The 22758-nt window shown below is 38.7% G+C and overlaps 1 protein-coding gene across 1 annotated transcript in view; it reads left to right on the top strand.

The window, feature by feature from the left end:
* Nucleotides 1–22758, top strand: part of asap1b (ArfGAP with SH3 domain, ankyrin repeat and PH domain 1b) — a 107765-nt gene that overhangs the window by 68453 nt on the left and 16554 nt on the right. The window contains exons 12-23 of the mRNA XM_052114337.1: nucleotides 3178–3278; nucleotides 3404–3473; nucleotides 4389–4476; nucleotides 4726–4774; nucleotides 7325–7488; nucleotides 10534–10667; nucleotides 10841–10932; nucleotides 11411–11597; nucleotides 13211–13296; nucleotides 14775–14890; nucleotides 16367–16434; nucleotides 22599–22706. Coding sequence (XP_051970297.1) covers nucleotides 3178–3278; nucleotides 3404–3473; nucleotides 4389–4476; nucleotides 4726–4774; nucleotides 7325–7488; nucleotides 10534–10667; nucleotides 10841–10932; nucleotides 11411–11597; nucleotides 13211–13296; nucleotides 14775–14890; nucleotides 16367–16434; nucleotides 22599–22706 — 1263 coding nt within the window. The remainder of the gene's footprint in view (nucleotides 1–3177; nucleotides 3279–3403; nucleotides 3474–4388; nucleotides 4477–4725; nucleotides 4775–7324; nucleotides 7489–10533; nucleotides 10668–10840; nucleotides 10933–11410; nucleotides 11598–13210; nucleotides 13297–14774; nucleotides 14891–16366; nucleotides 16435–22598; nucleotides 22707–22758) is intronic.

The raw sequence follows: 22758 nt of genomic DNA, 5'->3' as shown, positions 1-22758 counted from the left end.
TTGCTTAATGCCACAACACCACATATAATGAAATCTGAAAAAAAGTTGAAAAATTAATTTGCCCAATGATCATGCTTGTAGCCAGTATGAAATAGGGCTTGCTGGAAACTTCTGGTTGCTCAGAGAAAAGTTCTGTGACCTTTTTAATTAGGAAAATAAAAAATAAATAATTTATTGAAAGATTTTCATAAAAACATTTGTCTTTACATGGTTATTTTTATCTTCTGCTTTAGTGTGTTAATAGATAATATACATTTTAGATTCCCAAACATTTATTTTGTGAAAAGAATAGAAGAACAGGGAGCCCCCCACTGAACATCGAGTCAGTCTGGGACAAGACGAGACAGATGCAATTATGACAGCCTAAACACCTCTGTGGTGAATTATCCAAGAAGCTTGGAACATCCTATCTGCCAAGAACCTTAAAAAACTGTGTCCAGGTGTACCCAGGAGAATTGGTGCTATTTTGACTACAAGGGTGGTCACACAAAATATGAATGTAGCTTTTTTTTTATGTTTACTGCACTTTGTACGACGTGAATTGATCAATTAAAACTATTTATGGCATTACTTTTGAAAATAATTTCACCATATGACATTTTTCAAAAGTGCTTAAAACATTTGCACGGTACTGTATATTGATACATTAATAATATATATTTTTACTGTGGTTACTACTGTTACACAGCCATTTACATTTATTTACAATAAAATACTCTGGTTAAGATAATTCGAAGATGCAGCTTGGTTTGTATGGTTTTGTAAATTAGCGTTAATGTACTAAATGGGTCCATTTAAATGGCACAGCAGTACCAACATACCCCTCCGTGTCTATCATATGATATGCAATTCACACCCTCTCCCATGTCTCTCTCTTACTCGCTGCCTGTGTGGATTGAAGTCTAGAAGAGTAAGTTTTGCAGCATGCAGTGTGTTTGTAATGGATCATTGTGTGCAAGTAAATAAATGGATGACAGATGAAGCTGATGTTTTTAATAGGTTGTGAATAGATTGAAAACAAATGTACTGTACACATTTACTTTTGGTTTATATTTAAATCTTTTACATAAGTACTGTGCTACTAAATTACATTTAACAGCTTTAGTATGTATATCAAGGGCTCAACAGTGTGTATATATATATATATATATATATATATATATATATATATATATATATATATATATATATATATATATATATATATATATATATATATATATATAAATAATGTACAGATTTTGCTGTTTTGGAAGGTAATTGGTACTTTAATTCACCAAAGTGGCATTCAACTGATCACAAAGTATAGTCAGGACATTACTGATGTAAAAAACAACACCATCACTATTTGAACAAAGTCATTTTTGATCAAATCTAGACATTTCCATCAGCCATCACTCCAACACCTTATCCTTGAGTAATCATGCTAAATTGATAATTTAGTACTAGAAAATCACTTGCCATTATATCAAACACAGTTGAAAGATATTTGGTTCATATAAATGTAGTTTAACATTGTCTTTGTGTTTGTTTTTGAGTTGCCACAGTATGCAGTAGACTGGCATGTCTTAAGGTCAATATTAGGTCAGAAATGGCAAAGAATGCACAACTTTCTCTAGAAACTCATCAGTCAATCATTGTTTTGAAAAATGAAGGCTATAAAATGATTGAAATTGCAAAAAAAACTGAAGATTTCATACAAAGGTGTAAACTACAGTCTTCAATGAAGACAACTGGCTCTAAGAAGGACAGAAAGAGATGTGGAAGGCCAGATGTACAACAAAACAAAAGGATAATTACATCAGAGTCTCTAGTTTGAGAAATAGACGCCTCACATGTCCTCAGCTGACAGCTTCATTGAATTTGTTGTGGAAAATTGCGAAGAATCTCTCTACGTTGCAAGAAGAACTGCACAAGAATTCTCGGAGTCTTGAGTTCCAGATGCCAAAGTTGTAGTTTATTGAACACCAACAAACTTGAGACTGGTCAGCTGTCCGTTCTGACTACATCATCTTTAGTTCTCATTTATATACCTTTTGTTATCTTTTTGCCCACTATCTCTGACCAATGGGGTCACTGCCCTTGTCTTTTTCTTCGCCACCAATATGTTTTATGTCCTTCGTTAATTAAATATTGGTGGAAAATATCTCACCTATCTATTTAAAAAAAAAAAAAAAAAACGTGTCAGAATACAACTAATTAAAAGCAAGCATCATGCCTTCAAAGAAATACACCATAAATTCTACTTGCTCAACACTAGTTTCATGTACAACAGTAAAGAGAAGACTCAGGGATGCACAAGTCTAGCTGATCCCACAAAAGCTCAATGCTTTAATGCTTTTGCTCACTCTAAACTTTTCTTTTTGTTTTTCTGTTTCAAAAGTGGCTTTTTCTTTGCAATTCTTCCCATAAGGCCTGCACCCTGAGTCTTGTCTCACACCATTGTATGAATACATCAGTTTTTTGGTCATTTCAAGCATTGCGTAGCCTTCATTGCTTAAAACAACGATTGACTGATGAGTTTCTTGAGAAAGCTGTTTCTTTTTTGACCTAATATTGACCTTAATACATGCCAGTCTATTGCATACTGAGGCAACTCAAAAACAAACACAGACATTATTAAGCTTAATTTAACGAACCAAATTGCCTTAAACTATTTTTGATATAATGACAAGTGATTTTCTAGTATCAAATTAGCAATTTAGCATTATTATTCAAGGATAAGGTGTTGGATTGATGGCTGCTGGAAATGGGGCCTGTCTAGATTTGATCAAAAATAACTTTTTCAAATAGTGATGGTGCTGTTGTTTACATCAGTAATGTCCTGACTAGACTGAACAGTTGAATGGCACTTTGGTGAATTCAAGAACCAATTACCTCCCGAAACAGCAAAATCTGTAAATTATTCCAAACTTTTGGCCGCCTGTGTGTGTGTATGTATATAGTATGTATGTGTGTGTGTATATATATGTATATGTAAACCAAATATTTAAGTTTGAAATGCATAAAAATACATTTACATGATCAACGAACGTAAGATATAGCGATAATTCGGCACTTGCCCAAAACTTTAAGCCCTGTCTAGGGATTCTAGTGTATCTGTTTGGACTGGTGATTATATAGGTATTTAAGAGTGTGTGTGTGTGTGTGTGTGTGTGTGTGTGTGTTCTGGAGCAGGACTCTCAGTGCAAACAAGGTGGCTACAGTATGCACCAACTACAGGGAAACAAAGAGTTTGGCAGTGAGAAGAAAGGTTATCTGATGAAGAAGAGTGATGGGTAGGAGCCACTTACACACACTCTCTCTCTCATTTAGATACGCACATGTTTATGTACCACTGTATAATACAATTTCTCACATTCAGTTATAAATAGTGTTATATGGTGTAATTGTTGTGTTGTAGATTGAGGAAGGTGTGGCAGAGGAGGAAGTGCTCAGTTAAAGGAGGAATTCTTACCATCTCTCATGCCACTGTGAGTAGAAACACACACACTCTCACACACACACACACACACACATTCTTATCCATCTCCATCTCTTCCTGTAATCAGCCATACAAACAGAGGTTAGACATTTTCAGTGAAAAGACTTCATCAGCTTTCTGAACTTTGGCTGAGTGTCTCCATTACAACCCAGACATCCCGCTGTCCCTCATTAAGCGCCTACTGGGAAAAGAGCAACTGAGTGTTAACCACTTTTATAGGATTTACTCATCCTCTCCTCTCATTTATTTTATTTATTATTTCTTTATTAGTTTAGATATGTTTTAGCAGTGATGCTCTAATTAGCATAATTTGCTTTAGCTGCTAGAAAGTTTGTATGGTAAAACCCTCTCAGAAATGAAGCCATACACATTTAGATGGGCATTTTGATGGTTTTGCATTTTACATCTTTAAGATACTCCAAGTTAAAAAATAGTCCAACTTTTCAAAGCATGTCTTTAGACTGCTACATTTTCTTCCATTCTGTTGCACGCTTTTTCTAGCAGATTGAATTCAGGGTTTCTTGTGCGTGGTGAGAAAAAGAGCACTGTTATAGAAATACTTTGTGTTATTTTATCCTTGCAATAAAAATAGCCGTAAGGTTCGGCGATTAATTTGTCTGCATTCAAAATAAAGTATTGCATGTTTTTATTAGTCCAAACTAATTGCCAAACCTCACTGCTGTTTTTCAATGCCAGGATAATATAACAGGCACAGTGAAATGTGTATTAAATAAAGCACATTAAGACAAAACAGGTTGTGTCAAGTATTTGAGTGATTTATGAAGATTATTGGTCTGGAGAATACATTTAAAAGCTTTTAAGAATTGTTTGTTGCTGCATGGATGTTAGAAAAGTGATTCAAATGTTGTTAAACATGCATTTCTTGTCGCTTGTCTAATTTCAGTCTAACAGACAGCCCGTCAAACTCAACCTGCTCACATGTCAGGTCAAGCCCAGCGCTGAGGACAGGAAGTGCTTCGATCTCATTTCCCGTAAGTCATCAGATATCCACAGGGAGATGATCTTGTGGCAGACCACATGAGTGATTTAGTAGCTTAGTGTAATGTGTTTGTTTACCATACTGATTCTTGGAAGAAAATGGTCAAATCCGTTCTTAAACAGTTGTATAATTGCACTGTAAATATGAATTAATACTTTATTAGTGTCTTCTGGTGTTTAATTAGTGTGATTCATTTCATATTTATCTAGAAAGCTCATATTTTACTTATCATCTGTTTCAGATAATCGTACATATCACTTCCAGGCCGAAGATGAGCAGGAATTTATAATGTAAGGTTTTTTGTTGGAAATTATTTTTTTGTTTAATATTGTCTTTTCTTTTATTAAGTAGGCCATATCTTTACACAAGATAAGCCATTTTACTTTTCTAAATACTCAGATCCTCTAATCTAACTTCACTGTGAACGCAGTTATCCATGAGATATTTTTTAAATGCTGATTATATAATTTTTTTCACTGTAATTTAACAATTATCAACAATTATAGTACCATAATCTGTGTGGAGTTTTAAAAGTTTTATGAGACCAAAATACCACTCTTTTTTTATGACTTTAATTATTTTATAGCAAATTAGCATCCTGAAAATAATTGTAGTGTGGTAATGGCAGTTTGACTTAACCGCAGTGGACATTTTAACTCTCAGTTAAGACGTTTACTTGATGGGTTTTGTGTGTCTCTGTGGGGAGAAGTTTGTGAAGTGGCATTTGCTTGTCTTAAGATGCCACTTACACATTTAAGTCATTGAGACCACAGTGACATCACAGAGTCCTTTAGACACAAACATGCTCTTGCAAAAAGCAAAACATCTATGCATCTTTTAACATATTTTCAACTATGCCTGCAGTGCTTCTTATCCACACTACTAGTGGTACCACACACACACAAGTGTTTCCTGCACTGCAAGTTCACAATTTATAGCTTTGAATCAGTCCAATCCTCCACTGAATGAACTCTCTGAATCAGTCTTAGCGGTTACCTAATTATCTGACTCGCATACAGACCCACAAGTCTTTCAGGCATGTTTGTCTTGAAATGAAGCAAGAACAGTTTTTTGTACTGCAATGGAATGAGCTAAACTTTTTTTTTTTTCCTAAACCAACTCAAGCACCCTAGGCCTGTGTTTATACTATGTGCAGCATCGTTTTAAAATTAGTCTGTTGAGGGGGTGTCAGTGGAGATTGTCAACTCACAGGCATACGACACATCAGTAGTTAAGCTGTCTCGCATATCTTTTTAAAAAACTTTTTTCAGCAGGGGGCAGTAAGCGAAACACCAGCAGTTTAGCCAATGCTAAGCTGTAGAGGCAACAGACCACACTCAGGCTTACTTGACACTAGCAGCAGCACAAGAGGAGAATGTATTTAAATACAGCTTGATGGTGCACAAATCCAAATGCAGGGATTTTGAGATGTGTTTTTCTAAGATTCAAAATACATATAACTTGACGCAACAACCTAAAACACTGTTTATGACACAACACAACCAAAGTGAGACTCTCCAAAAAGTGTCAGTCTGATTCCGGTGTAAATTGGCGCATCCTTAGAAAAGCCGTTACGATAAATCCATCCCTTACAGATTGATTAATTTAATTGTAAAATGGATTGCTGTGGATATTTAAGTCCAATGATAGGATTATATTTATTAATATGGAAATAAACAATATATTGACTTCTAAAGGCATATCAATATCATATCAAGGCTTCACTCGTCTTTCACAATAGTGTAATGCATTTTAAATTATTGCATTTATAATACATATGTTTATAATTATTAAAGTATAACTATTTATAATTTTTTTTTTAACTTTCATTGTTATTTGAGGGCTTTTCTCTGAAAATATTTATATAAGCAATTAATTGTGATTAATATGATGAATTAATCGGCATATCACCTAATTAATTAAATTAAAAATGTTAACCAATTATTAACGCTCTTTGACTAGCTGAGTTCTCTTAGGTCAAAAATTTCAGAAATATCACCAAACAAAAACCTTAGCAGAATGTCAGTGAATTTTGTCATAATGATTAGCTGCTTGCATTATGTATAAATTAGTCTTAGTAGTGAGGACATCCGATAGAGGCAAAAGTTTATATGAAGGTAATTATATCTTCTATACCCTATCCCTACCCCTAAACAAAACCCCTAACCCTTGACTGATTTACGAGCCTTTTTAAATAGCGAGAACCACTTTTTTTTAAATGTTCTCAATAGTCAGATTTATTTCAGTATAGATGTTTGACTGAATTTGTGAGCACACACACACTCCTGCTGGCTCCCTGCTGTTCATCAGTGTCAGCTTTACTTTGAGTGTATGGGCTTCCTTACTGGGACATTTTACAGCCATTCTAAAGAGCTCTTAAAAGCACAGAGGCTGATCCAAAATAGACCCAACACCAATCCTAGAGGTCCTTCACCCCACTATTGCCTGGATTCTCTTTTAAGCGTTTGAATGGCTGTGTGCAGATGCCAGCCCCATCATCCAGCTAACAAGGGGCCATTGCATGCTGTTGAGCATTGCTCCAACTTACTGTTAAATTAGAAATACATTTCAAGGGGAATAATATAGGGTCGAGATGGAGGGGGTCTTAAACAGGTTTCAAAGACATTGCCAATCCGGCAACTGGATTATTTGAAGAAAAATAATTGGCAAACAAATATAAAATCGATTTGTTAAATTAATATGATAGGTTTATAATATTAAACATTCCAATGCTGTGCGTCACTGTGTTGATTTTTCTTTTTTTGCTGCATAAAATTGTGAACAGAAAAGGTGGAGAACATTTAATCTGGGTATTTGTAAATGTTTTTCTCTCTCTACAGATGGATCTCTGTGTTAACTAACAGTAAGGAGGAGGCACTTAACATGGCATTCAGAGGAGAGCAGAGTGGAGGAGATGACGGGCTGGAAGATCTTACCAAGGCCATTATTGACGATGTGTTGCGGATGAACGGCAATGAAGTGTGCTGTGACTGTGGGGCTCCAGGTATGCTGGTCACATTTGTGCTGTGCTCTTTGTTTCTGTCAGTCTTCCAAGCTCATGTTTTGTGATAACCTCCAAACTGAACTAGCACCGACTGTCTGTCTTTATAACTGTCTGTTATACTTTCTGTCTGTCTGTCAATATATCTATCATTCTATTGTCTTGTCTGTCTCTGTCTTTTATTAATCATTCTGTCTGTCTGCCGTTCTATCTGTCATTGTATTGTTCTGTCTGTCGTTCTGTCTGTCTGTTGTACTATCTGTTTGTCTGTCATTCTATTCTATTTTTCTGTCTGTCTCTGTCTTTCGATTTATCGTTCTATCTGTCTGTCTGTCTTTCTCTGTCTTTTGTTCTCTGTCTGTCGGTCTGTCTGACTGTCTGTCTGTGGTTCTGCCATTCTGTCTTTCTGTCTGTCATTCTCTTTCATTCTGTTGTTGTGTCTGCCTGGCATTCTATCTGTCCGTCGATCGTTCTATTGTTGTGTCTGTCATTTGTATATCTTTCTGTCTATTGTTCTATCTGTCTGTCTGTCTCTCTCTCTGTATGTGTCCCCCTGTCTTTTTATCTATCTGTCTGTCTGTCTGTCTGTATCATTCTATCTGTCATTCTATTGTTCTATCTGTCTGTCATTCTTTCTGTCTATCTGTGGTTCTGCCTTTCTGGCTGTCGTTCTCTTTCGTTCTATTGTTGTTGTGTCTGTCTGTCTGTCTGTCTGTCTGTTCGATGTTAATGTTTTATGTCAATCTGTCAGTTGTTTACCTTTGTCATTCTGTTTAATCATTCTATCATTTTTTTCTATCTGTGTTCGTCCATCGGCCTTTCTCTAGTAGTCTGTGTTTGTCTCTTTACCTCGTGCCTTTCATCTCTCTCTCCTTTCTCTTCTTCCTTGCTCTCTTCTCCCTGCTTCACTCGACTCGTCTTGTATTCCCGGTATTTCTGTTTCTATCATTTATATTAGTCTCTCTGCACATGAACAGCAGCAGCAGTGTATTGTTAGTGATCAGGCAGTCAGGACAGCAAGCACTGTTACATCACTCTCTCTTATGTAATTGGCTCATGCAAGCTGTGCTGAAGTTCTGAGAGGGAGGCTGCTGCTCCTGGAATTATTTCAACATGCTCACTCGTTCATTGTTTTCTCTCTCTGGAAAAAGATAGATGGGCCTTTTTACTTGTCTTTTAACATGGATATGTCAATGAAAAATTCATGAATCTAAAAATCAGATATTCCATGTGATTCTAAATGTAGTCAGGGTTATCAGTGAAAACATTTCTGACCACTTAAAATGCTGCACGGGAACCGCTCCAAAAATTTATCATTAATCAGTAAAATGATGTTTCGACTATTGAAATGAACCATTCAAAGAAAATTATTTGCTGCAGTCAGACTTCTCAACACTAGTAAATGTAGCAGAGGAGACCTCAGGTGACCCTGTGAATGTTGATTGGTGTCCATCCAAAATGTTTAGCAATTTTAAGCACATTTCTAAAAAATTCAACTTAAGAAAATACGAGTTGTTGCCCGTTTCCATTCATTACGTAATGCACATTATCATGAGGGAGTTGCCTTGTCATGATGGAGTAGCTGAATGACCTCTTCCTTCTTTTGGGATAGTTTTATTTGCAAGATTGGAGCAAGTATCTCTTTTAGTTAATGTATCCACAAGACAGAGCAGAATAAGTGTAATATTTGATATAATGTGGGCTGAAATAGCTGCGACGCCCACATACCGTCAGTCTCCTCATACCTGGGAGCGCCCGCTCTCAAAACTGGCTGATTGTGACTGTGTTAATCGCTCCTGAATGAGAAGTTCTATGTTTAAAGAATTGTGTGCCAAGGTCAGACCTTTTGGTGGGCTAGTCACATCAAGCTATCGCACACTCGTAACACATGCACGAATGGTCAAAACACATCATCATTTTCAAATAAACTGTTTCCAACCACCTTAATAATCGTTTTACAAATGCAACATTCTAGAAAATATATTTTCTATATATCATATATAGCATATCAAGTGTCTCCATTCAGGATTTCTTATGCACAATTTCAAAATGATTTCAAACCCACCTTGTGTGTAAGAGGCTTATAGAGCTAAATTGAGCTGTTTTTCAGCTTCTCAGCATAGAGCTAAACACTTTAAATGCTCTGATCTTTGTCAAGGTGCATAACTCTTCACACAAGTGAATCTGTTTGAGCACAGGATTATTTAAATCTGATGTGTGTTACCCAACACTTCTCCGTTGGTCATTAGCTGGACAAACGTATAGTCCCACCCCAAACACACATTATTGTTTGAGCAAATATTGTATCTGGCTGGTCAAACAAACTGGGCAATGTTAGCGCCACAGAGACAGCGTTTACAGTTTTCGGGGATATCAACCTACAAATGGCCTACTTATAGTTGTCTCTGGATATTAAGCTAGGATGATTTCAACTGGAAAAAAACACAAGCTATAACTTTTTATGCAGATTTAAGAATGATGTCTTATTTTGTAAAACAGTTAAACGAATGGATTTTATGCTCATATTGAATGTATGTGTCAGAGAGAAATAAAATGCAGAGAGAGAGATTGAGGGCTTCTGGGAGTTACTGAGCATGCAGCGAAAACTGCTGGAGAAGACCTGTGTCTTTATTAATCATCTGCTGGTGTGTGTGTGTGTGTGTGTGTGTGTATCCTCTTATCTTTGTCACCCTGTTACTGGTTCTGCTCTGGGGATTTCACTGGCACTCTTAGAGCTTGTCTCTGACTCACACACACTCTGCAACCAACTTCAACACACTCAGACAGGCACAAACCATTCATCTCCTTACACAAACACTGATCAGTCTGAGACTCGTTGATAACATTACCACTTTTATATAGTGATTGTTTTTTCAATTAAACTTGTATAATGTAGGACTCACTGTTCTAGAACAGAAATTAAATTACCAGTCTAATGGCGACCCCTAGTGGTGACAGATTCAAAAAGCATCCATATAGCTTAAAGCATGCATTACTAGTGTTTCCTTGTTTCTTATTTCCCACATTGTTCTTGTGTGACTTTCTTAGATCCCAAATGGCTGTCAACTAACCTGGGTATCCTGACATGCATCGAGTGTTCAGGAATTCACCGGGAGATGGGCGTCCATATCTCTCGCATCCAGTCCATGGAACTGGACAAACTGGGAACCTCTGAACTTTTGGTGTGTTCATTGGCTCAGACATCATCTATGCAAACATTATAGAGTAGAACAATGAAATCATATTTCATAGAAAATATTTGATTGTCAGTGCTTTGGAACCATGACAAACTACATCTGAATTAAATAAATTTTGAGATTGATGATTAATCTCTAAATGTATCCATTGCTTTCAGCTGGCCAAGAATGTGGGGAACAGTAGTTTTAATCAAATAATGGAAGGAAATCTTCCTTGTCCCTCTCCTAAACCCACTCCTGCTAGTGACATGTGAGTATGTAAGGCATAAAACATGTCAAAGGATAAAATAATAGTTTTAGCAGAAGAGGTTATATGTAACAATGATTTTACCTCAAGGGGTGTTCTTAGGCAAGATTCGGAGCAGATACCCTTTACCGTGGTAATATCACTTATAAAATATTGACAGCAGCAATATGAGAAAAGACACCAATGTTCAAAATTATTCTGATTTATAAGATCCATGTGTGCGTGCTTAGACATGTTGGTTTCTCTAGCTTTCCATTGTCCCTATTTTAATCATTGGAGAACTAATAAAATGTATTTTATAGTCAACCCAGCATATATTTATTTCAAGTAGATCTACTAGCAAAATAAAACTTCCCAGTGTTTGTGGGAAATAAGCAGTCACTTGAATTAAATTTAATGTTTTAGATATTAATGTAGAATACATGTTCATGTAACACATTTTAAATTCATCACTTCAACCTATTTTATATGTTGTTTTTAGGACCGTGCGTAAGGAGTTTATAAATGTTAAGTATGTTGATCATAAGTTCGCAAGAAAGACCTGCAGCTCAGCAGTGGCTAAGATGAGTGAGCTGTATGAAGCAGTCAAGTCACATGACCTGCTAGCCCTCATCCAGGTTTATGCTGAGGGGGTGGAGCTTATGGAACCACTACCTGAAGGAGGACAGGTAAGTGACAGCAATACAATTGCGAGTCAAGTCGATCATTAGTGTTAAGTAGGGTTTAAAACCGATAACACAGGATCCAAAATTACAGAGATCACAATATCTGTCTCTAAAGTTAAAGTGTTTTGTGGCTTTTAGTCCATGTATGATTTTAGCCATATCTATATAGCCATTTATATGTAACTGTAGCCAGCTGGTAGGTAGCTGTGCAGTGTGTAAACCTCACTCCCCTGGTCTCAAGAGGGGCACTTGTGACTGATGCCACATGCTGTACCCTTTAGCCTCCTTGTTAGAGCGCCCGCCTCCAATGCCGGAGACGCAGGTTGTGCAGGACCGGTTACATATATGCTGAAATATATGCTATATGTACTCCTAAAAGATGAAGAAATTAACTTTCAGCAGATCTACACATTTAAAATTTATGAGAAAAATGACCAAACACATTGATGACTCATCTTCTAATCAGATTCTCTCTAGAATTAAAATGATTTACCCTCCACCAAAACCAAGTGCCTCTAACTAAATAGTAGCAAATCATGATTTACATCTGTGACTTAACAAATAAAGAGATCAACCCTTCAAAATGTGCGGTCCCAACTTTTTGTTTGAAAAGAAATACGTCAACACAGAAACAAAAACTGTGCTTGTCCAGCAATTTCATGAAGTTTGAGACAGGGCTCTGTGAAGGGCAGGGTAGTGTCTTTGGAACGACCTAGGCATTAGCTGGGTCCGTCAGCTGTACACGCTCCCCGTGGTGCAAAGGGCGGTGTCGTCCTTTGCGGCCTGTCTTCCCAGGCCCGTGGCAGGTGTGAGGGGAAGGCGGCCCAGCCTCTAGCTCATCGGCTGCTACGTGTGCAGTTCTCCCCGGAGACTCATTTAATTGGCCCGGGGGTCTGAGGAGCGAGTCCGGCGGCGCATCAACTCATCCAAACACTCCTAGCTCTGGTCCTGGGCATGCAAGGATTCCAGTGTGTGCACACATGGAGATTTGAAGCCGGCTCCCCGAGAAGAGGTGCGCTCTGCATTTTAAAGACAGCGGTGATGAAGCATTATTCTCATCAGGTTCATTCACCGTTGTCAGAATGAAGCTTATTAATTATGTACCTCCTCTCGCTCTCCTGCCCAACTCCTGTCGTGAGTCTGGCTAAAGGGTGGCCCTAAGAGGCAGGGCGACGATGACGAGTCGGAGGGGCGGATCATTTCCCCCGCACATGCTTGTTTTTTTTTTTATTTGAAGTGCGCAGAGGATTCTGGGAGGAGACAGTAGGTCCAAAGAGACATAGCCAGTATAACTAGCACAGCACATGGTCAATGAACCATCCAAATCAGAGCCTTTGAGCACAGATTTTGAGGTCTTCTGCAAATCAGAAAGCAGACATTTTGGATGGGACTTAAGTCTGTAGCCTTGATCTTCTCCCAGTTTGCTCTCTGAGAGTCCCTTCATCATATGACTTTGATAATGCTGTCCGACTCGCAGATGAACAGCTGCCTCTGAGTGGGTGCAATCACCGAAACATCCACCATCTAAAATTATCACCAAATAGTTTATATTATATAGCTTTCATCCTGCGCATCAGCCCCCAATACATGCATTGTTTGTGGGTTTTCCCTTAAAGGAAGGAGGAGAAACAGCATTACACTACGCTGTTAGGACAGCTGACCACACCTCACTGCACCTGGTTGACTTCCTTGTCCAGAACAGGTATTGAACATCGTCCTACAACCAACCTCTCTGAGTATACACTCCCTGTTGTGATTTTACATGAGATTCCAGTTTGTAAATACATTATATTTTTTGTATTTTGCAGTTAGTAATCTTCAGGATTCTGTTCTTTTTGTCAATTTTGGTCATCAGTTGTCCGGCATTAACCTTTTGTTCTGTTCCCTCATAACGATTATCATTTAGTGCTCGACTGTTAACCTGGATGAGTTTTTAATATGCTTCTTTCTTAGAACACCAGGTGTTCCTAGATGTGTGTATGTGTGTATACTGTAAGAGCTCCATGACTTTTGCAGGGATTAATATGCAGATAATAGAGTAATTTAAGTTCAGCTTCAGCTCAATTTGCTCTCTGCTGTGCGGATTAAAGCTTACATAACCGCACTAGAAGATCAGGTCATGCCTGAGCCAGAACTATACTTGGCTCACAGTGTGTGTGTGTGTGTGTGTGTGTGTGTGTGTGAGAGAGAGAGAGAGAGAGCGAGAGAGAGAGACTCTGATGGTGTGAATACCTGCGTCTGGTACAGTAATGCTGCAGCTGTTAGTTTAACTCTATTCCTCAGCTGTAGTGTGATAGCAATCCGCTCCGATTGTGGACTGATGCTGCCAAACGTGCAATCGGAATTATCCTATGAGTATTACATAAATTTTCAAGTGATTTGTTGTCAGAGACAAGCACTTTTTTATTAAAAATGTAATATCCTAAAAACACTTTCAATAAAAAAATAATAATAATAATCAATGCTAGGGTCTCTGAGGGTTAAAGTGGTTATGACCCTACCTTAAACAATCACTCACAGCTTCTCTGTCTAGATAGTGAAACATTCAGCTGTATAAAATAATTCAAAACTTGTTACTGCAAAAATAGTTATTTTTTTTCCTGTCTTAAATTGGTCAGATATGCGCTCAAATGCAAATTCTGTAGTTATGTCAAAATCTTTACAGCACTGTTGGCTGTTGTATTTAGTTTACTGTTATTTATGCACCATTTTAGGGTGCTGTGGTTTTATTCGATTCTTTATTTTGCATATACAACTAATCATTTGGGTGACAACAGAGCCAAATAATACATTTTGATGTATATGGCTAATCTCTTTTACAAAAATATAAAAAATGAACTGAAGGTCAGTAGTGAATATAGGTCAGTGATATTCGATTCCACACACATAATGAGAATGTAAGCTTGAAGCTGTGTAGTGTCTTTTTAATTTGTTTCTTCTCCTTACTGCGATTCCCACTTGGTAAACAGAACAGAATTCATACACTTGCTTTCACTGTTTGCCCACCACTGACATATATTTGCATTGCAAGAAGTTGCTCATAAAGAGTGGAAACCTTGTTAGTATCACAGTCTCAAAAAAAATGCTTGAAGTGCTCTGTAGAGGTGTGTGTTCAGTTGTTTTGTTTAGCAGTAGGTGTTTTAAATAAAGTGTTTAACTTTACTGTTCCTGTGCCTCCAGTGGGAATCTGGATAAACAGACAGAAAGAGGAAACACTGCTCTGCACTACTGTTGCCTATATGAGAAACATGAATGCCTCAAACTACTGCTGAGGGGTAAACCAGCTACTGATATCAGTGAGTATATACACAGTACACACAGGGCTATGCATATGCTAATGCCAAACCACAGCTGACTTTAACCTGGGCTCACATAACCTATTTTTGCATTGTAATGATGCACACTCATGATATGCTTCTGAAATCAATAAAAAGTAAAACATGTAGAATAGAATAGAATCCTTTATTTTGGTCACACATTATACACACAGTTCTTTTGCATATATACAGTGAAATTTATTAGTTTTCACATAAGAGTGCAGGGTCAGCCATGGTACAGCGCCCCTGGAGCAGATAGGGTTAAGGGCCTTGCTCAAGAACCCAACAGTGGCATCTTGGTGGTGCTGGGGCTTGAACCCCTGACCTTCTGGTCAGTAACCCAGAGCCTTAACCACAGAGCCACCACTGCCCCAAATTAATACAAACATAATTGTATTAATTACAAATGTTAATAGTTTTCATTTAAAGTTTATGCCTTTGCACTTCACATACACTACAATCAGAAGTTTTGGCACACTTGGCTGAATTTGTTTAATCTAAGGGCTTATGACTAAATGCTTTAGTTTTACATATATAAATTGTGCATATGTATAAATGAACATTAAAGTAATCTAAAATTAATTTGCATTTTATTTTAAACAAGTTCTTCACCTAAAAATGATAATTCCATCATTTACTCACCCTTACGCCATCTCAAACTCATATGAATTTATTTCATCTGCGGAACGCAAATGAAGATATTTTAATGGAGATATGATGATAATGTACATCAAAAAAAGTCAATGGGGACCAACAATCTGCCTAGGCATGATCATGCATCAAGCGCAAGGAAGTGTAAATGTGTTTCAAATCATAATTGTGTCAAGGAGACTGCAGATATCAAGGTTAATCATGAAAAAGGAGTTACATTTTTTTTTTTTTTTTTTGTCTGTTTCTCACCCAAAATCGATCATTTTACTTCAGAAGAAATGGATTGAACCACTGGAGTTGTATGGATTACCTTTGTGGTGGTGCCTTAATGTTCTTTTTGGAGCTTGGAAGAATTGTACCCCATTGACTTGCATTGTATGGATATATTCACATCATATGTCCATCAAAATATCTATGTTGGGGTTCCGCAGAAAAAAGAAATTCATACGAGTTTGAGACGGCATAAGGTTGAGTAAAGTATTTTTGGTGAACTATTTCTTCAAATGGATGAGTAAAAATGGATAGTAAAGAGAAAACAGCCAACAAGTGCCCAGCATAATTTCATGTATGTTATTTCATAGATTTGACTACTTTTCTAAAATGTGAAAAATATTAAAAGTAAGGTGTGTCCAAACTAGCTTGTAGTGTAGATTAAATATCTCACTGTGCATCCTATCTGAAAGCATCTTAAAGTCAGGTTTAGGGTTGTAGAAGTTAAGTTAAGCCTGTATCAGTGTGAAAAGTTGTCCCTTTAACAGAACTCTGTGCTTCTCACAGTTGTTAATATGTGGCCTCATGTTTCAGCCAATCAGAATGGAGAGACTGCACTGGATGTGGCCAGGCGGATGAAGATCGGCCAGTGTGAGGAAGCGGTGAGTAACTGCTGCTAAGATCACAATCATAACGATCTCTTAATATATGAGCAGTTGACTTGTCCTGTGGTGACTTGACTTGCTTTAAAACTACCGTAAATGGCATTTTGCTCATTCTCTTATAATCATTATGCATGCCACTTTTATTTTTTAATTAGAGGAATACATGTAGTTTTTGTGCTTTAAAAAAATTTACTTGTCACAGTGCTGGACCATTTAATATGAACTAGTGTAAGCAAAGGGTGATTAATATACAAAACTTAAATTGTGACCATTCACACCACCAAAAATATGCATTTCCCTCATACACAACAGTTAGTTCCAGTCCTTAAATCTGATTGGACAAGAAACATTCCATGAGTACTGATAGTTTCACACCCTCAGCACTTTGATGTTTCAGTGTGTGTATCACTCCACATGTGTTTGTGCCATTCTAAACAAAAGTGTAAGAGCAGTGCAGATGTGTTAAGAGCTATCTGTCTCTTTACATTTAATTTTGTGACATTACATATTTTAGCCAGCAGGTGGAGGCAAAAGACCATTTTTGTGTGTAATATGAGCTAGTTGGTGACGTTAAGTGAGTCAGCGTCACTCAATGTTTACATTCAACAGCAATCTGTGAGTACGTGATAAAGCTAGGAAATAGCTTTAAATTAACAACTTCAGCATTAAGGCTCATCACAGCTGAGGGACACAACAGACTGATTGATTACACAAACTCAAAGCACTTACCTCTTACCGAAGTTTCCACATTGGAGAGAAAATACAGTTCAAAGTGGCAGAGAGGATTGTGGTTTCTTTAGTAAAAGACTTGCGCACCAACTACCTCGTAATCTGGAAGAATACTCCAACTTGGACGGCTATTTTTCCACTGAGAAAATAGGATGAATTTCATCAAAATGACATTATCTACAGAAGCTGCTTAACAGACTACAGCATAATTAACAGGTGATCACACACTACAAATATCTCTCTCTCTCTCTCTCTCTCTCTCTCTCTCACACACACACACACACACACACACACACATACATCCTTGTTTCCCCAATAACATTTTTGAAACAGATACTAGTACTACTAGTAATAATAGTTCTAAAGTGATGTTTTAAGAGAATTGGCTGTGTTTTGAACCAACAACGGCAGATTCTGATCCGTGGCATAAGAAAGTAGTTCTATTTACAAATTTTTTTTTTCTAGTTTTTAAAATGTACTTGTTCTTTGAACTCGCAACCATGCTATATGGCCCTAAATCAGCACTGCTGTGATGTGTCTCTACACCTGTACGTCTACTTATTCAAGCAATTATCTAATCAGCCAATCATGTGGCCAGCAGTGTAATGTAATCATCTGTAATCAAGCAGATACGGGTCAGGAGCTTCAGTTAAGGTTCACATCAACCATCAGAATGGGGAAACATTTTGATCTCAGTGATTTAGACTGTGACATGATTGTTGGTGCCAGATGGGCTGGTTTGAGTATTTCTGTAACTGCTGATCTTCTGGGATTTTCACACACAACAGTATCTAGAGTATATAGTGAATGGTCCGAAAAACAAAAAAATTCCAGTGAGAGGCAGTTCTGTGGTCAAAAACAGCTCGTTAATGACAGAGGTCAGAGGAGAATGGCCAGACTGGTCCAAGCTTACAGAAAGGTGACAGTAACCCAAATAAATACACGTTACAACAGTGCTATGCAGAAAAGCATTTCAGAACATACTGTACAACAGGTTGAACATTGAGGTGGATGGGCTACAGCAGCAAAACGTGCTTGAGTACCACTACTGTCAGCTTAGAACAGGAAAATGAGGCTGCAGTGGGCACAGGCTCACCAAAACTGGACAGTAGATGATTGGAAAAAAACATCGCCTGGTCTGAGATATCTGGATTTCTGCTGAGGTACACAAATGGTAGGATCACTGCAGTCTCCGTTTTCTGTTCATGGCTGACAGAAGTGGAATCATCTTCTGCTGTTGTTGCCCATCCGCCTCAAGGTTCAACATGTTGTGCATTCTGAGATGCTATTCTGCTCACTACAATTGTACAGAGGGGTTATATGATTTACCGAAGCCTTTCTATCAGCTTGAACCAAGTCTGGCCATTCTCCGTTGATCTCTCTCATCAACAAGGTGTTTTTTCCACAAGACTGCAGCTCACTTGATGTTTTTGTTTATCGCACCATTCTCTTTACACTTAGAGAGTGTTGTGTGTGAAAATCCCAGGAGATCAGCAGTTACAGAAATACTCAAACTAGCCCATCATGCCACGGACTGAATCACTGAGATCGCATTTTTACCCATTCTGATGGTTGATGTGAACATTAACTGAAGCTCCTGACACATATGCATGATTTTATTTATTACACTTCTGCCACATGATTGGCTGATTAGATAATTGCATGAATAAGTAGATGTACAGGTGTTCCTAATAAAGTGGCCAGTATATATATGATAACCTCAACCTTAACCTAAAATCATGGTTACATAATTTTTTTTTTTTCATTTGGCAGATGCTTTTTTCTGAAGCGACTTACAAAAGAGGAAAACATTGTATGCGAATCATCATATGGAAGACAGTGGTACAAAAAGCTGTATTACAAAGTTTCACTAGTATCATAATAGTAGTATTCAAGACAGATTAAAGTGCAACAGTGGTTAAGTGCTCATGGAAAAGATGTGTTTTTAGCCATGTTTTGAAGACAAAAAGTGAGTCAGCTTCACAGATGGAGTTGGGAAGGTCATTCCACCAACGTGGTATGATGAAACCGAAAGTCTGGGAAAGTGTTTTGGTGCCTCTTTGTGTTGGTTCAACAAGGTGCCGCTTCTTAGCAGACCGCAGGCTTCTGATGGTAACATAGCTCTGCAGAAATTATGAACAGACACAGTGACGGTTCTGTATGCCATCATCAGAGCCTTGAATTTGAAACGTGCATCAACCAGCAGTCAGTGAACAGACACAAGGAGTGGTGTAACATGAGCTCTCTTTGGTTCATTAAAGACCAGACGTGCTGCTGCATTCTGGATCACTTGCAGAGGACTAATTGCACATGCAGGAAGGCCTGTAATGAGAGCGTTGCAGTAGTCCAGTCTAGTTATAATAAGTGACTGAAAAAGAAGTTGTGTGGCATGTTCAGAGAGGAAGGATCTTATCTTCCTGATGTTGTAGAGTGTATATCTACATGATCGTGCTGTCTTTGAGATGTGGCGTGTGAAATTTAGTTGGCTATCGATGTTACTCCTTGATTTCTGACCGTTTTGGAAGGTGTTACAGTAGTTGAACCCAGCTGCACGGTGATGTTGTGTTCAACAGCAGGGTTGGCTGGAAAGACAAGGAGCTCAGTCTTGGCTGGGTTGAGTTGCAGGTGGTGTTCCTTCATCCAGGCTGAGATGTCTGCCAAACAGGCTGGAAAGACAAGTAGAGCTGTGTGTCATCGGTGTAGCAGTGGTAAGAGAAAACCTGTGCCTGAATGATGGGTCCCAGTGATGTGTGTGTGTATAGAGAAGAGAAGTGGCCAAGCACCTAGCCCTGAGGTACCTCAGTAAGTAACTGATGTGACTTGGACTTCTCACCTCGCCAGGCTACCTTGAAGGACTCACCTGAGAGATAAGAATTAAACCAGTCATGCACAGTTCCTGTGATGCCCAGTGTAGAGAGAGTGGAGAGTAGGATCTGATGGTTGACTGTGTCAAAGGCTGCAGAAAGGTCCAGTAGAATCAGGACGTATGATCTGGATCCAGCTTTCGCCTGTCTCAGTGACAGACAACAGGGCAATCTCGGTGGAGTGTCCACTTTTGAAGCCTGACTGATTGTCATCCAGTAGCTTGTTCTCTGAGAGATGAGCAGAGATCTAATTGAAAACTGCCCTTTCAAGTGTTTTTGCCATGAATGGGATGAGAGAGACTGGTCTGTAGTGTTCTACTTGAGTGGGGCTAAGTGCAGGTTTTTTCAGCAGCAGGTTTACTCTAGCCTGCTTAAATGTAGTGGGAAAATGCCTGTAAGTAGAGATGTGTTAATTTTGTGTGTGAGTGCAGGTAGGATGGACTGAGAGATGGTCTGGAGAAGGTGTGATGGAATGGGGTCAAGGGAACAGGTGGTGGGTTGGTTGGAGTGGAGTTTAGAGACTTCAGTATCAGTCAGATGAGAGAACATCGAGAGAGCAGAGCTGCATACAGGAGGCGGGTGTTTGACAAGGTGTGGTGCAGTGAATGTATTGCTGATGAGTGTAACCTTATTAGTAAAAAATGAAGACATCTGCTGTCATTGATGTGTCAAGTGGTGGAGGGGGAGGGGGAGGACAGAGAATTGTGTTGAATGTTCTAAACAAGCTGCAAGTGTCTGTTGTCGTGTTGATGTTCTGGTTTTGTTTTTGCAGATTTAACGTTATCTGAAAAGTTGCAAGCAGAGACTGATACTTACCCAGATCTGCTGGATCTTTAGATTTTTGCCATCTCATCTCAGCCGCCCTGAAGTTAGTCTGATGTTCATGGAGAACATCAGAGAGCCAGGGGCTGGGTGGTGTCATACGTGCTGGCCTAGAGGAGAGAGGACAGATGCTGTCTAGACAGGTTGTTAAAGGAGAGCTTAGTGTGTCTGTGGCAGTGTTTACATCCAGGGTGGAAATATGTTTTTTCTGGGAAGAGAGGTAGAGACAGCAGTGGAAAAGCGCGAGGATGAAAGAGAACAGAGTTTACGGCAATAGGAAACCAAAGGCAGAGTCTGTTTTAATATAGATGGGAGAGTCAAGTTGAATTGAACAAAGTAGTGATCAGAGACATGTAAAGGAGTAACAATAATATTTGAGTTGATACAGTAATGTGTAAAAATTAGGTCCAGCTGGTTGCCTGATCTGTGAGTTGCTGTAGTGCCTTTCCAAGTCAAACGAGGCAAGAAGAGCTTGAAGTTCAGTGGCCTGGGGCTTGTCTTGGTGTATGTTGAAATCTCCAAGAACCAAACGTGGCCTACCATCTTCCAGGAAGGAGGACAGCAGGACACCTTGAGAAAGTTTGCCAGCTGACCTGGAGGGTGATAGATGAAAACAACATGGATTTTTGTGGGTTGCATAGTAGTAATAGCATGGAATTCAAAATAAGTATCGTTACATAGTGAGGAGTGTGGTGAAAATGTCCAGTTGTTTTGAATGAGCAAACCTTTTCTCCCACCCCTACCGATGTGTCGAGGGTTGTGAGAGAAGGAGAAGTTGGAGAGAGCAGTGGGTGTTGCTGTATCCTCTGGACGTATCCATGTTTCGGTCAGTACAATGATGCTGAGGGTGGACTGTGTGGCAACGGCTGGAATGAAGTCAACTTTGTTCACAGCTGACTGGCAGTTGCAGAATCCCACTGATAAAGAGAGCAGAGCAGCCACTGAAGTGCAAAGTGGCTGTAGGTTGTGTGGGTTGCATTGTGTCTTGTGTCTATATCGTGTAAACTGTCTGTAACAGATAACAGGTATGTGCTTGAGGGCATATGTTATTCGTGAAGTAGACATATTAGAATGTAGAAGGAAAATATAGGTGAAAAAATACAATTGAAAGATACTTATATGCAATGGTAAGTGGTGCCTTGTCGGTGTCCTTGCTCAGTGGACTCACTGGTCTTTACACAAGTAGGTCTTCAGACGGAGGGCTTTACACAAGGGTTACCACTACTGCTGCTGCTACCATGTCAGCATTCACATCAAATATATACACGCTACTAAGGAGTTAAGTGAAAAAAGCTGGACAAGCCTTAATGCTGCTTAGCACAACAAAGCTAGTCACGTGAGCCACCGAAACTAAGGGTTGCGCAAGGTGACATGCGAACAAACGCGACTTTACTACATCGCAAACAAACAATGCTAAACTTTAGCAATAAATAATACTCTAAAACAAGTGAAGCACTGTTTATAGACACACTAAAACAATGATAGTTTTACACACATTAGACAAACAACTCAAAATCTAGCATTGAATATTAACTGAAACTAAGGGTCGCGCAAGGTGACAAGCACGGGAACAAAACGTAACCTCCATGGACATGTTATGTCTTCTGCTGCATGTCCTTTGTGATCTAATAACAATAGATGGCAGTAAAGATGAGCTAAAAATAGCCCCCAGGGTGTGCAACTCATTTGCTGAGAAGGGTGTGTGTGTGTGTTTGAAAAACTGACTTGTGTGTTTGTGCGCTTCAGCTGGTGCAAGCCGCTGAGGGAAAGTTCAATCTGAAAGTTCATGTGGAATATGAATGGAATCTCAGACTGGAGGAACTGGACGAGAGTGATGATGATCTGGATGACAAAGTGAGACATTTCCCCTTGGACCGTTTTTAAAGTACTCTGTCATTACTGTGCT

Source organism: Xyrauchen texanus, chromosome 41, assembly GCF_025860055.1.
Source record: "Xyrauchen texanus isolate HMW12.3.18 chromosome 41, RBS_HiC_50CHRs, whole genome shotgun sequence".
Classification (NCBI taxonomy): Eukaryota; Metazoa; Chordata; class Actinopteri; order Cypriniformes; family Catostomidae; genus Xyrauchen; species Xyrauchen texanus.
Note: the sequence above shows the minus strand (reverse complement) of the source record. Positions and strands in the feature narration are given on the sequence as shown.